General features: G+C 36.7%; 2 protein-coding genes across 2 annotated transcripts; one reads left to right on the top strand and one right to left on the bottom strand.

Moving 5' to 3' along the window:
- Positions 1-1545: 1545 nt before the first annotated feature.
- oxtrb (oxytocin receptor b) lies at positions 1546-7776 on the top strand (the record flags this gene model as incomplete). Its single annotated transcript, XM_079241674.1, has 2 exons — positions 1546-2470; positions 7514-7776. The coding sequence occupies 2 exons, from the start codon at positions 1546-1548 to the stop codon at positions 7774-7776; spliced, it is 1188 nt and encodes a 395-aa protein (XP_079097800.1).
- A 1585-nt stretch (positions 7777-9361) lies between these two features.
- Positions 9362-12933, bottom strand: cav4a (caveolin 4a). The gene is made up of 3 exons (XM_079241713.1): positions 12611-12933; positions 12249-12436; positions 9362-10277 (listed from the first exon to the last, which is right to left on the bottom strand). Exons 1-3 carry the CDS (start codon positions 12836-12838, stop codon positions 10127-10129), a joined length of 567 nt encoding a protein of 188 aa, XP_079097839.1. The 5' UTR covers positions 12839-12933; the 3' UTR covers positions 9362-10126.
- Positions 12934-15796: the final 2863 nt, after the last annotated feature.

Genomic DNA, 15796 nt, shown 5'->3' with positions numbered 1-15796 from the left:
CAGTAAATGCAAACTATCATATTGTTTTAGGATTGTGTTTATGGATTATCAATTATTCAGTTACAACCCCACAAATGGAAGATCAATGTTGAGCCCTTTCAAAATGTTCAAAGTAAATTTATAATTACATTTCATGATTATCACAACGGACAACATATCAACATTTTTCTCATGCTGGATCTAGGACTGAGCATTAAGCAGGTTTTAACTCCCACTGAACTTTCACTGTTCATCAGTTGGTGGTAAAATTGCTTTATATCAGCGCTGTAAGTCACATTTCTGCAAACATATACGCATTGCTATATGCATTGACTCTTTAAAGGGGAAAAACACCCTTTTACCTTCCAGTTTTTCTGAGCAGATTATATCTAGGACACATACTGAAACACTTGAGGCTGGCTCAGTTGGACGAATTATTGCCAATAGAACACCTGCAAGTGTTCATCTGAGCATGAAAATAGCCAATGTTTCCACCTTGTACTCCACGTGTGATTTTAATGTGTTGTTGGGACATGTCAGCAAAATCTAAGTAATTTCCGTCTTATATGACAGATCCCTAGAACATTTGTGACATTTTTGTCTGTTTACACTGCAAATGAAATGAAAAACAAAAACAATTATAAAATAATCTTCGTAATAATTTTATATAAAATAAGATATGTCCCATTAAAACAATTCTCATTTTATCCTCAGTTTTTGTGGAATGAAAGAAATGCCCATTTTAGATAAATATCTTCAAACATTTTGTATGTTTGAGCCATCAGATTTTTTCAACCCCAACAGTAAACATCCATGGCAAAAGCACTTACGGTACTGCTTGTATGTTGCCTCAGAATTTATTACATACAAAACATGAACGCTCCAGGTCCACATCCTTCTCTATGAGGCAGCCTTTAAGGAAAAGATTTTTTAAAAAGTTAGCTTTATAGATCAAAGTGAAATTTCTCAATCAAACAAGAATTATTTATTTATTTATTTATTTATTTATTTATTGTAATTACAGCTGCTAGAAGCCCTGATCTAGATCACATGACGTCACAAAATCTTTTACTTACTGCGCATAGGAGAGAAGTTCAGGAGGAAGACATAAAGAGAAAAAAAACTGCAATATGCAATGTGTTCAGACCGAACCCCTCACTTTCCTTCTGGGAAAAATAAAAGGAGGGGAGGGCAGTACAGACACTGGAAGGATGCAGAGCTTCAGCAGCCCAGACATCTAACTGGACGCAGCGGGCGCTCCAGGATACTGATAACAGTCTCACAGAGGATCGTTTTTAAGGAGAGCGTCTTGATTTTTTAATTAACATAAATTCCTTCAATTGAATTAATTTAGTCATGTAATTCAGAGTTTTAAATAAGATATTATTCTAGGGGTTTTTCAACGGAAACGTCGGATTTTGGATTATTTTACTGTATGACAATATAAAGCAAACTTTAATGGAATAAGCTGGTGGTACCTGAATTTTGCTGGTCAATAAGCTACCTTGGCTGACAGCGGTGTGTGATGCAACCACTTCCTGCGCAAAAGTAGTGCTTTTACGCACGATGGAGGACCTTTTACGCGAGCTGGACATTTGGTCTCAGAATGTTTCTTGGAGTAACTCGAGTCATGGAAATGAAAGTTATTTAGGAAACACCACCGTGAACCCTTTGAAACGAAATGAAGAAGTAGCCAAAGTTGAAGTTACCGTCCTGGTCCTGGTCCTGCTGCTTGCTCTGACTGGAAACCTTTGCGTCCTGTGGGCGATCCACACCACCAAACACAGTCAGTCTCGGATGTATTACTTCATGAAACACCTGAGCATCGCGGACCTTGTGGTTGCAATCTTTCAGGTCTTGCCACAGCTTATTTGGGATATCACCTTTCGCTTCTATGGACCTGATGTTCTTTGTCGGCTGGTCAAATACCTCCAGGTGGTGGGAATGTTTGCGTCAACTTACATGCTTGTCCTGATGTCTGTCGATAGGTGTTTAGCAATATGTCAACCACTTCGCTCCGTGCGCAAAGGAAGGGATCGTTCCTGTGTGGTTGCGTCTTGGATGCTCAGTCTGTTGTTCAGCACCCCACAAGCATACATTTTTTCTTTAAAAGAGGTCGGCAACGGTGTGTATGACTGCTGGGGAGACTTCGTGCAGCCGTGGGGTGCCAAGGCATACATCACATGGATGAGTCTCAGCATTTACATTCTTCCAGTGGCTATTTTAAGCATCTGCTATGGCTTGATATGTTTTAAAATATGGCAGAACATCAACACAAAAACCAAAAAGGGACACTTTATGGCTCCCACTCCGAGGCCGTCCAAAGGCACTTATCCACTCACTCGTGTGAGCAGCGTCAGGCTCATTTCAAAAGCCAAAATCCGCACAGTGAAAATGACATTTGTGGTTGTACTTGCCTACATTGTGTGCTGGACTCCCTTTTTCTTTGTCCAGATGTGGTCTGCGTGGGATCCTGCTGCACCAAGAGAGGGTAAATATACATGTTATGATCAGTTCTTGTTCATTTTGCACAACAGCTAATCCTAACTTTGAGATATTGGTAAAATAAAGCAACGTTTACACCATTTATTTTATTTTTTTTAATTAAATAAAATATTTATTTTGTAAAAAAAAAGTGTTTTTACACAGTGATGAGATTATAGTGTTAACAGTTCAATACCCATAAACCTTGGACATATTACAACATTATTCCAGGGCTAAGAGCTTCATACTTGCAAATATCATTCGTCCAAGTTGCAAAATATGTCTGGGAATGAACAAGCAATTCTCTTTTCTGGCAGGGCAGCATAATAATGTTTAAATCCAGATTTCCCCAGAGGAAATTCTTATGAACGGGAGTGTCAATTACACTGGATATCAGTTTGGACAAAGTCCTCAGAGCACTGGGACCATCACATCAAAGAGTTTTTTGCTCTCAGTTCCCAGTGATAGTTTATATAATATCCATGTAACAATTTGTTCAGATTTGATTCTCTCATGTCAGGAGCAGCACAGTAAATGTGCTGCACACCCTTAAAAACTGTGTTGCTTTGATAAGTTAAACAGTCAAGTTATTAAGACTCCACGTTGAACTCTGGCTATTTCAGTTTTTAGGTTTTGTACAAAATGATGGAAATAAACACTGAAGTAGAATACATATTTATAACCTTGAACAAGGGCCCCTGATTTCTCTTCATTTTGCAACATTAGCATGATATTTCTCAAATGGACAATATCCTAAATATTTACATTTGATGCATTTAAAGGTTTTCAGAAGTTACTTTTTGCAAAGGCAGATTTCTTTTTTGTTTTTTTTTTAACTATTATTTATTTATTTTTTTGCTGTGATTAAATAAATGAAGACTATCAATTCATCTTTTAAGTTTTAATCGAAGTATTTCCAGCTTAAGATCATCCTGCTAAAGAGTTTCCCCTCAGATTTGCTTTTGCAACACCAAATGACAGCAATAAAAGTTTAGACTTTTAGTCTAAACTTTCCCTAAACTTGTCCAATTTCATTATTTGTTTTCTAAATTCAGTGCTTAGTTGCAGAGGCAGCAAAACAGCCTCACATAATGATCCTCCATCATGTCTCACTGTTTGCTATGATGTTTGCTATGGTGCAGAACAGCCAAGCTGATGTCACCAACCTACATCCCACAGTAGACCACCGGTAACGTAATATGTTTTTAACTTCTATAACAACTAAAGAGTGTCATATCCCAACTGTAGGTAAATGTGTAAAGCAAAAAGTGATTCTGTGTACAAAAAAATTAAATGAAATAAAAATAAAGGTATGCAGCTTAATCAAGCAAGGTCAATCACCAAAGGATACCAAAAGGCACAAAAAAAGAAGAATGAAGAGTCTTCTATGGATTTACAAATTAACTCACTTAATCAGTGGCATATTAATAAAAATCTGAGCTTGTTCCCAAATATTATGGGATTCATTAAGTGGTCGTCATTTAAAAAAAAAAAAGCACTACTTTTATTAGCTAAAGGTTTAAGAATTTATTCAAATAAAACAAGTAGAGAATAGAAATACTTTCTGGTGTAGAGTGAAACAGCAGAGTTGAAGCATTTCACAGCAACAGACCAATGCAGGAGCCACAGATAGAACATGGCGGCCCAGCCTCTAATGCCTCAGTGGACAGTAAAGACTTTTAGAAGAGGCTGAAAATAGACTGAGGCATGATAGCAGCAAACATAACCAGAACTTACAGAATATTGCCACCAACCACCTGAAATGTTTCAAAGACAATAAATGAGACAACAGGCTACAAGAATACACACCAGGACAGAGAAAAGACCGCAGGTTACTTGGCCTGTTTGATGTTTTCCTGGGAGGTGGAGTAGGAGGAGATGAAGCCTGCATGGATATGTAGAATGTGGGACACTTTGCTTCTGGCTACACACAATATGATGTTTCCTCAAACTGTTATGAATCTTTTGACATCTGAATTGTTTTAAATGATGACAAATATACTCTTCCGATGACCCCGGTCTAAGTAGCTTTTAGCTTCAGCCAATTAATCGCAAAACTATATGGTGTTACAGACTCAGAGCATTCTTCTGCAAAGCACTGCAAAGACCAGATTAAAAGCGTCTCTGACAAGTGTGGCACACTTAGCATATTATTTCTTAATTAAGACATGACAAGTCATATATTACTAAATAATGTGTGACTTCAGGGACTGAATGAAATGAGATCACTTTATCTTGAGGATTCAGAGGAGATTTTCTAAAGGGCAGACTTGCCTCAAATGAACTGAAATCAGTCATCATGGCTAAAGTTCAAATTATTTAGCTTTATAGGCTGCTTCACATAAATCTCTTAAGGTAAACCTCTGTAAAAGCAAAATAAGGAACTTGGGTTTGGCTCTCTGTCTTTAAGTCTTTCTGACCTACTCAGTGGTGTAGTCCAGAGCATACATGGGTATACAGAGTATATTCTCTCCTTTTTCAGTCAACATTGAGTATATCCACTTCTAAACCCCCTGTGATGCTGCTTTTACAATTACAAACATCTCCACACATGTACCTATGTCGACCAGCAGCTCAACTAAGGTTACCTATGCTACCCTGGTGCAGTTAGTTATCAGCTGCAGTAACTTTAGCCTGGACATAGACATAATAAAGATGTATGTATATATGGCCATGAGCTCGCCAGTCTCTGTGCCAGTACTGGTTTAGTCATTTTATAACTCTTCCTCCCAGAGTATACCCACTTCTCAAGGGACCACTGCACCACTGGATCGACTGAAATCTCTTGACAATGTAGCCCACTCAATGAATATGTTGACATTATGTAGGTGAGTTTTCAGTAGCTCAAGGTATTCAGTCAAAGCGTGAACACCATAAAGTCTCACTTCACTAACATCATGGCTCCCTCAAACCTGATGGGGAAAGAATCTGTTTGCTTTCTTGTAAAGTTTGTTTTAGGTTGCTATACAATAAATATCCAATATCTGATCAAATATCATCATAGAAGTGCTTGTTCTTCAAATAAGTGATTCATTTAATCTCAAATCCTATTTAATATCAACAATTTCTCAACTAATGCTCAACAAAGCCATACATCATGACATGATGGTGAATCAGCCAAAATGAATGTTTTTCTTTATTTTCTGGCATCACAGAAATTTAGAGTAAGAAGGAAAATGTTTGTATGCTCTCATTTTGTAGTATTAATAGGACTGTGTTCTCCTAGGTCTTCCCACTGCAAATAGACTTACAACTCTGGAGGAGCTGTTTGGCATATCTGTTAAACAAACACCTTTCATAGTTTTGGTTATGTAGTACACACAGTTCTCAGAGTAAACTGTGTGGAGTCAGACAGACAGGAAGGGAGCAGCTCAGCACTTCACATGAAGAGAAGACAACAAGCACTAAATTTCCTTCGCTGTAGTAATGATGTGATGAAAACGCATGGAAGTTTCCTAATATCCACCATTGCTCTGAGCTAAGGTTTGGAAATATAATCAGTTAAATAAATAAGAAAATAAGGCACATTTCTCCACCCATGACACTCTTTTAAAAATGATATATGGCTTCAGAGACTGAATGAAATTGGAAACTCAATAATGCATATTCATGAACTGCTTCATGTGTCTGTGTTATAACATCTTACCTTCAGTTTAATAGCATTTAGATCTGGTGACACAACACCGTTTGAGCCACGTCATGCTGACAGACCAGCAGTTTCGCAGCCTACTGCTTGTCTCATCAAGATATTCCTAAAAAATCCAAAAGTGTTGAATGAGCTGACAGAGTAACATCAACAGCATGAAAAATCAAACCTTTGGGCTGAAGCTTCATGTTATTCTTTATAGTGAAGGGAAACCTGCTAATTTCGAGGCTTTTCAGAGCTTTGGCCATCTGTTCCTTCTCTAATTGTTTCTATTGTGTCTGAATTTGGCCTTTGCCTGTTCCTTCTATATTTCTAAAACTGGCAATAAATCCAAAGAAGAAATGAGCAATGTCTGTTGGAGCCTGTCCATTAATATTTGATGTCATTTTCAAATCAATGAATTTGTCCTGAAGATGGAAAAGATCAATCTGCCCGCCACAGTTAAGCGTTGCTAATTTATGAGAAAAAAAGAGATATGTCATCTCAACAGCTTTCAGCCACAGATATAAATAATCTCAGTGTCTCTGTGCAAATGGTCTGGCAACAGGCCCGAGTGAGCGTCTTATCAACAGGCAAACAAATCTTCCTTTGAATGTGAGGCAGGAGACGGTAAAATGGGCCGTGCTGCTGGATCTTTGTTTGAACAGCTTTAGGACCATTGGAGAACTTCATAGTTTTAGATTTGATGTCTTTTCCTGTTTTATTTCTGCCCTTCAGAACGCTTCACATTACTTTTCTTTTTTATTTTTCAATCTGTTTATTGGCTTTTGAAGCTACTGTTTTGTATTTCCCTTTTTCTTCAGCACCAGAATTCCAGTCTGTTGTGAGTTGTTTGTCTGAGACAATCGTTTTTTTAGTGTGTTTTCCTGTTTTCTGCTTGTTACTTGATTCTAATCGTTTGGTAAATTTAAGATAAAACTGCTCGATTGGAGCCAGAAAAGATCATTGTTCACTTCTGAATGCTGTTAAATTCCTCTGTGTTTTCCTCTCAGAGTGAAGTGGGAGTTGACACGTATTTCAGTTTTCATTTATAACATTATGTTTAGCAAACATCAGTTTAGCAAGACACACTGTTTATTTTCATGGGAGTTCTTTCCAGCAACAAGCTGCGTAAATGGTGTGTGTATTTGAACTGCAGCATAATGCACAGCGTCGTGGTTTACGGTTGGGAGGAAACATTTAAGTGTATCAAAGTAATGTAGGTTTTGTACAATAACTGATGTTTAAAACACAAATGATATTTATTAGCTGCACAGATATTAGTAATTAACATGGCTAATTTATCATTGGATATGTTTGTTTAGAGAATTTGTCATACATAGGAAAAATGCAGAAATAAAGAAGGTCAGATGCATTGCTTTAATTTTCTTTTATGTCTAACCAACGTTTTCTGTGTGTCTACAGACATGGCCTTCATCATTGCCATGTTGCTGGCTAGTCTCAACAGCTGCTGTAACCCCTGGATCTACATGTTTTTTGCTGGTCATCTGTTTCATGACTTGATGCAGTGCTTCTTTTGCTGCTGTAGACAGTACCTTACAGACTCTTCCTGCAGCTGTGAACAACAGTGCAGGCACAAGAGCAGCTCCTCCACTTACGTCATTAAGGACGCCAGCAGTCAGAGGAGCCTCACGCACACATCCAGCACAGGGGGGGCAGCTCACTAAGAAGCCATCCAAACTTCCTGTAGTTGAATTATACAGCAATCATGCAAGTCCCTATTTCAGGCATTTAATCACTGGCAGCAGAACTGAGCAGGCCTTCGCACAGTGCTTGTTGTCAAATATTTTAAATTCAGCCAAACAGTGAATATAAAAACCTGATTTACAGTTAAATTCTTGCACTCTGTGATAACTGAAAACAGCACAACATGCTGTTGTGTACAAAACATGAACAAACAGAATGTAATACGAAACCCAGTTCAGTTTCTAATATGTGTTGGATATATGATAATTTTCCTCATTGCTGCTGTTTGGTCCAAAAAGATAGAAAGAAAACATCCTGTTTTGGCAAATAAAACAAAAACAAAAAAAAGGCCCTTAACAGCTCTGAACAAACTGACTCACTGGATTATTGAAGATAATCATATATGTTGTATGCAGTAATATAATTATATGTATATTTTGTGTAAGCAGACTAGTGAAATATGACTGAAGTATCTATATGAAAAGTTACTTAATATAACAATTCTCTTTATTTAAAAATCTTTTCCAACCTGTTTGTGTTATTCTGTTTTTTTTTTTTTAGTCTTGTATTTTAATGTTCCTACAGTTGATTAGGTCATATTAATATTCTCAGAGTTAATGTTCTCCCCTGAGGCGTGCCTCAAGCCATTGGAGTGCATTTTAACCTACCGAGGCTGGAGAGTGTATTTTATGGAACATAATAAACAATGTTTGTCTGCATGAAGAAACGTCAGATTATTATTATTTTTGCACCTCTCTCTGCTTCTTGTGTCTTCTGACATTTTATTCTGACTCGTCTTTCCTTAGATGTTTATTTTAAATTTCACTTTCCATGTGTCACAAGTTAAGTTAAATAAATCTAATGTCTATGATTGTTTGTTCATTAGATGGACTGTAATAGATCTCATCAGTCACAGATTACTGAAAGAACAAACTCACATACTTCAGTGAAGATTTAATGAGATATGGAAGGTTGGCTCACTTTCCTCCATGAATAAACACAGAGTTATAATAATTTTGTCTTCATTTATCCAGCTGGGTTCTCCTTGTCTACCTGTAAGTCATATACAAGTGCTTTCAAGCACTACAGCATGTACACGCCGCATAATTTGCAATAAGAACTACTTTTAAATGAACATTGTTTAGGGCACACTTATGTAGTAGGAACCGAACAATATGTCAGATTAAACTTGTTCCTATTCATGCATTTAGGCAACAAATAACAAGGCTTCGATGTGGATGTGGAGACTTCTCATCTGGAAGTGTCAGTGTACCAGCAGCAGTACAGCTCAAGGATACGGTACCTGTCTATGAGTGCCAGCAGGCAGCTGCCAGTGACATTTATTTCAAACTGTCAAAAATGTAGAAGGCTGTGCTGGTGTGTCACATCATCTCTCTCTCTCTCTCTCTCTCTCTTTGTATCTCTCTCACACACACGCATACAGCTTTTACAGAAGACAACGACTGACTATAATGTCCTAAAAACACTGTTTCCTAAATCCTCTACATACAGGTATGTAAAGCTGAAAAACTTTGACAATAAAATGCAAAAAGACTAACTGTATTTAATAATGTTTTATTGATCTGTTTGAATTACAAAAATTAATTTGAAGCAAATAAATGTTTTAAAAAAGAAAAAGAATAAAAAGACACAATTGAAGTGTGTTTTTCAGCATAGTACATTTAATATAAGCACATCTTGTTTTAAACTATATAAAATAACCAGATTATTCTAGTTTATTTAATTATTCCTAATTGGGTTTTTTTTTTTTTTAACCTGATTGACGCACATAATAAATAACTTTAAGTAATATAGTAGACACATGGCACACATAAAAATGGCCGATCAGGCACAGATGAGGTGTGTGGATAAAATAATTTCTAACCTGATAACTGAAGGTTTTGCCAAACGTAAGATTTTTCAAAGCATTGTTTCCATTCAGTTCAAAAATATAAAAATTTAACCCTGAAACATCATAACAAATTGTTAAGAAATCAACAGGCAAAAGTAATCTTGATGTGAGGATTTAAAATGTATTAGTTATCAGAAAGCAAAGTGCAGTTTTCACCAGAACAGACATCAAAGTCATTTCACAAAGAATGTGGTATTAAATATTTGTTTCACAATATAAACATATTAATCAGCAGATACTGATGCACTTTGAGTAGACTTGTTTTAACATCATAATTACAATAAAAATGTATTTTCTGTTTTGAATTAAATATTAAAGAATAAAAAAATCTATCTCAGGCTTAGTTCATTTGAGCAGAAGTGCTTCTTTTTCCACATCTTGAGCAAATCCAGTCTGCACCAGCTTCTCGTGGTTGCACATCATTCTTTGGCCAGGTGAAGGCTGAAGCCTTCGTAGCATTTCCCAGCACTTCTCAGAAGAGGAGCCACAACAACACTCAGCACAATGCTCCACAGACTCTGCAGCCAGCGGGTGCCAATAAGTGCACACTGGATGCAGGGACCAATCATCCTGTCACAGGAAGAATAAATAAATGACAACACAAACCATCTCAGTTTCCCTTTAGAAGTCATCTGTCCTCTGACACGGTGTCAACAGAAACTCTAAAAGGATTAAAACGTCATACTGCCGCCAGCGAAAGGCTGCTATCACTGTGTCTGTGTGTTGATTACAGGCCAAGTTTAACATTTCTTCACTGCTTTTTACAAAGTGACCTTCATAAATTCACACCTTTGAGTTCCCACATCTTTTCAGAGTCCTATTCATAATTAATAGTGTTACATATAAATGGTTTGTATTCATCCCCTTTCTTACACCATGCTAGGTTTCATTTTTAAGCCTTTATCTTTCCCATTAACTGCTGCTATTCCTGTAGTCTTGCAGGAACAGCCAAAGCAACCCACTGGAATGTCACAGGGTTAAAAGATGTAGACAGAAAACTAGACAGACGTGTCCACCTCAAGCTGTCATGAAGCCGAATGCAAAATATGGTGATTTTACTTTTAAAAGAAAGTTACATCTAAAAAGCTTGTTTAATAAAATAATAATAAAAAGAAACATTATGGATATTGTTGCCTGAAAGAAGAATTAATCAAAATAAATTATTTGTTTTGTTTTTCTTTTAATTTTTTTTGGTTTAGACACTAAGAGTCAATGATAAAGGGCACAAAATGTGAAGTAATTATCAGGGAACAAATGAGGAGTAAATGAGAAACTTGTTATCCACACGTTCATCAGTAACTCCTGTCCACATTTTATTAAGTCTCTAATGATTAGTTAATGGTTAGTCAATTAAAAAAACAAATGAGGATTGTACAATTGATTAATCGTTAATGAGTGCTTTCCTGATACCTCCTGATGGACTGTAGTACACAGTAATGAGTTGGTATTGAAAAGAGTGGGAAGTCTTAGTTAATAAGAAGGCATCAAATACAAAGTTAATTTCTGTCAATTAATCATAGAGATTTTTTTTTTTTTTGACCATCAGGTGGAGATCTGTAAACCTTACTAAGATGTCCTTTGTAACTTCAAAAATTATTCAGACTTGAGTTGTTTCAAAGATCTTCGAGCTTTTTGAGTCCCTTCTTGTTTTTACAGAAAGCACTTAGAATTGTCTTCTACATGAAATGTGCTGTACAAATAAACTTGACTTGTTAAGTGGTTCCAGATGGTTGCTGAGCACTGACTGAAAACCTGTTTATGTATGAGTCTCCTTCTTCTAAATACTGCAAAATTCCTAAAATGAACATGAATAGGTCATCACAATAAACTTAATCAGTATTATAGAATAGATCATTTAATCTATTTCTGTGTTTTTAGATCAACCCATGACAATAGATGTATTGCATCTTACATAATGGACAGGTGATGAGGAAACAGACGTTCACACACATGTATTACTCTCTGCCAGTTGTTTTTATTTGGAGGGACTTAAAAGGTAATCTATCTATCTTTCTATATATCTATAGAATGGGCCTGTATAGGCCCATATAAGATGTATTGTCACATTTCTGAGGTATTTTACACAATGGACAATTTTAAGCCACCTTCTACCAGTTGGGTTTTTTAGCTACTTTAGCCACTTAGAAAAAGTTTTCATTCTATTCTATTCTATTCTATTCTATTCTATTCTATTCTATTCTATTCTATTCTATTCTATTCTATTCTATTCTATTCTACAGTCATTTAACAGACACTTTTATCCAAACCAACTTACATACGTATGACTTTTTTTAAAAAATGCCCACACTTTAAGCAGACTTTATTGAAAACAGCTTCCAGTCTGCTAAGTAGATGTTTAATGAAGGCTTTTGACTTTGTTTTATGGATAGCCAACATTTCATCTCTGAGTATTGTCAGACTTAATTAATCTCAGACTTAGTATTTTGGAAGCAAATACATCAACAATGACGCCTAAATAAACATACATTTTCTGTTTGGTTACAACACGGGAACAACACATGGAATAAAGTGAAAACCTACCAGATGTGGAAGCAGCTGAGAATTGCAAAGAAGACACCAGAGATAACTGACATAGGAATGGCCAAAAGTACTGTGACTATCCTGTAGATCCAAACTCTGGACACCTCAAACAGGGCATTGCTCCAGATCCACACTCTGTCCCCGCTGCGTACTGACACAGGTTCAGCAATCACATCCTCAAACGTCACCTGGAGACACAGAAAAAAGTGCTGATGTATCAGAATGTATAGATCTCAGTGGGCATGATGAATTATTTCCACTGGAGGGCAGTGTCGTAAACCAAAGCAGCTAAATGGAATTTTAAGCTTTTCTTCTGGTTGCATTGAATGTGCAAAATCATCTTTTGTATAAGAATGTTGTACCTTGAGGCAGTCATTGATACCTCGAGGGTCTCTGGCATTAATCAGAGGTTTGGTATCACTGATTTCCACTCGTGTAGATGTGTGTATATTTTCTTCCTCCTCCATAGAAGGCTGGGCTTTCCACAGTGTCTGAGGTTCTTCCTCATCTTCAAATTCTTCTGGGTCACTGGAATCCCCCAAGTCAATCTCCACTTCCTCTGAATCTTCCCCTTTCATCTTGGTGTCCATTCAAAAACGTGAAGAAATGCTTTCCAAAAAGTGCAGAGTGGACGAGTGTGACTTCACCAGCAGCCCAGACTGAGGCCACTGACTGCGCCCCTCCAGTTGGCTGAGCACTGAGGTTATATTGGGAATGTTACAGTGCCCTGGGTGGTATTTGCAGATGGTCTTTCAACAGAAGATCATTTTCCTGTGCAGTGTGGAGGAAAGAAGGAGTAGGGAAGGGATCAAAATTCTGAAGTCATGGAGACAACTCTGTTTACACTGATACACTGCAAAGAGAATGTAATCACAAAGACTAATACGATACATAGCAGTATATAAAAACACATTAGCAGAATTAAAGCACACATTTTTACCAAACCCTTTTGGATTCAAAGATTTTAAGATTTCTTAGACCTATTTCTACAACTGATTGTAAGGAGGGTGTTGCTTGACGTGGAAGGCAACACTACCCCCTTCTGGCAACTTATCTGTGCCTGCAAGGTCTGGCATGCAGATCCCAGTTTTTCACATTACTGGTGAATTGATCAGTAAAAGTAAGATATAATTTATTCCAACTGTTTGTTGTCTGTCCTTAGTTTTAGAACCATAAACAATTATTTGGTTATGAAGGAATTGTTAGTAATGGCTTCTCTTAAAATTCACATGAATGCTTCTTTATAGATAACTTCCTGTTGGCAGATTTTTATTAGCAGAATAAACTTCTGACAGAATATTTATAGCAAAAACACTCTGACTTTGAACTGCAACCACACAACAAGCCAGAGAGTAAAACCTCATCAGCTCATTGTCCAGTAAACTAACAAAACTTCCCAAAAAATATTCATTTAAAAACAACGAAGAGTGGTATTTCAAGCCTCCTTCATTTTCTAATATGGTTATTACCAATATAGCAGATAATGGGTTAAAATTAATGTGCTGTTGGGATAATTATTACCATTTTCTTGTATTAATGGAATAATCTTTCTTGAGAAAATAAAAATTAGTTTTTTGGGTTGTTTTTTTTTTAAAGATAACAGTTGAGCACAAAAGTTTAGTGTTTACTGTGGTACACTTAATTTAATTTATCAAAATAGATCCTACTGAGGACTAACTATAGTCCTGATGTGAATACATGTAATTCTGCAGATGTGTGATCAGTATAACTTAAGTGTTACCTCCACACATCAGACACATGCAATTTCAGCCTCTATCTGACTCGACAGGAGTAAAGTCGGCACCATCAGTGAGGGATGGATGCTCCTCGATCAGATGTATTCAGCTGTCTCTGGATTAACCGTACTGGGGGTCAGTCCAGTTCAGAAAAGGTTTGTACAGGGATAGTGTCAAATGCAGTTGAGATGGTTGGAGGGAGAAGGATAATGGATAACTCTGATTTGAGTTGGAAAGTAAAACCTCTCCCATCTTCACATCGTCTCGCTACCAAACAATGTCATCCGTGCAAGGCTTCAAGCGAGGGAATGAAAACCAGGAGTTAGAAACCAGCAGCGAAAGAGCATAAACACACAAACACACTCAATAAAAGCCAATCAATTGTACATATTGAATGTTTATATATCTATTTACTTTATAATTCTCCAATATGTGTAATGTGTGTAAGACATTGCTAATAATCAAATCAAATCAAACTTTATTTGTAAAGCACTTTTTATACAGAAGCATATTAAAGGGCTTAAAACACGTCACACACACACACACGCACACAACCCAATCCTTCCCCTGACCATTTATACCAAAATAAAAACTTCTAACTTCAGGATTCCATCTCTGTATCTTGCTTGACACAATAATGTAGAAAGTAAGAATTTACTTTGTGGAAAACAAAAGCTTCCTCTGGGGAGAGGAGAGAAATGTGAAATAGAAAGTAAAAAAAACTAATCAAAACAACCTTGTGGTTGTACTACACTAAAGAACATGTGCATTCCTATCTGTCAGGCAACATCATGGAATAGCTTAGAAGATCATTTCAGACAAATCAAAAATGTCAGAATGTTGGCTGTTGGATTGATCCAACAGCCAAAATAATGGCTGTATTATTTGTATTGTTTTTCCTCTGTTATCTGTTTATCTTTTTATGCATTTGTACATCGTAAACTACCTTAAACACTTTGATTGGTTAATGAACAAGTGAGCAAGTAAGGGAGTGCAATAAGAGGCAGGACTCGACAAGCTTTTCCCACTGCAGCGTCATCACAAGGCCACTTTTCACTGCAGTCAACATCATCCTCATTAAACTGTGACTCAGCTAGAAGTTGTCAATGTCCTAATTTTTTTAATGTAATGTCAAATAAATGATAAATAAGATGCACTGGAAACTACTGAAAAGGACTGAAAAACTATGTGTTTAAATTTTTTTTTTGTTTTTTTGTTTTTTTTTACCAAGTATGTAACAAACTTCAGATGAGTTCACAGTTGTGACTTGTGTGCTACTCTGCAATGACCACTGCACCATCTCCATGGTAATGATCACACTTGTCTGCTGGAGGGTGGCAGAGAGAGAACATGATGTATTGATGACAGAGGATTTCCTGCATAGGTGCAGGAGACAATGGTATGCTAATGGACTGGACACCTCACCAGATGGGCTTTGTTTGCTTCCGGCTGCAAAGGTGAGGTCAGCAAAGTGTGTGCATGCAGTGTGTGTTTGTGAACTGTGAGAGGTGATGAAAGACAAGAGAGAAACATGTCACAGCTCAGTAAATTATGTAGGTTTCTTACCTAAGATATCAACTGTCTTTTCCACCTTTTAGGATCATGAAGAAACATTCTTGAGCACTGCCATCCATTTGATGATTGAAAGCCACAAATAAAATGATCATACTGATTAACTTAAAGACTTTATTTATTTATGTTTAATACATTCAGCTCTATAAAAACTTACAAATATTGTATCAACTGTAGCAGCAAAATTCTAGAGGCTTACATTACAATGTTTTTTAGGAAGCAGCTTTTCACTTGTTTTTT

The sequence above is a fragment of the Telmatherina bonti genome (assembly GCF_933228915.1).
Source record: "Telmatherina bonti genome assembly, chromosome: 6".
NCBI lineage: Eukaryota > Metazoa > Chordata > Actinopteri > Atheriniformes > Telmatherinidae > Telmatherina > Telmatherina bonti.
This window is presented reverse-complemented; position numbering and strand designations above follow the sequence as displayed.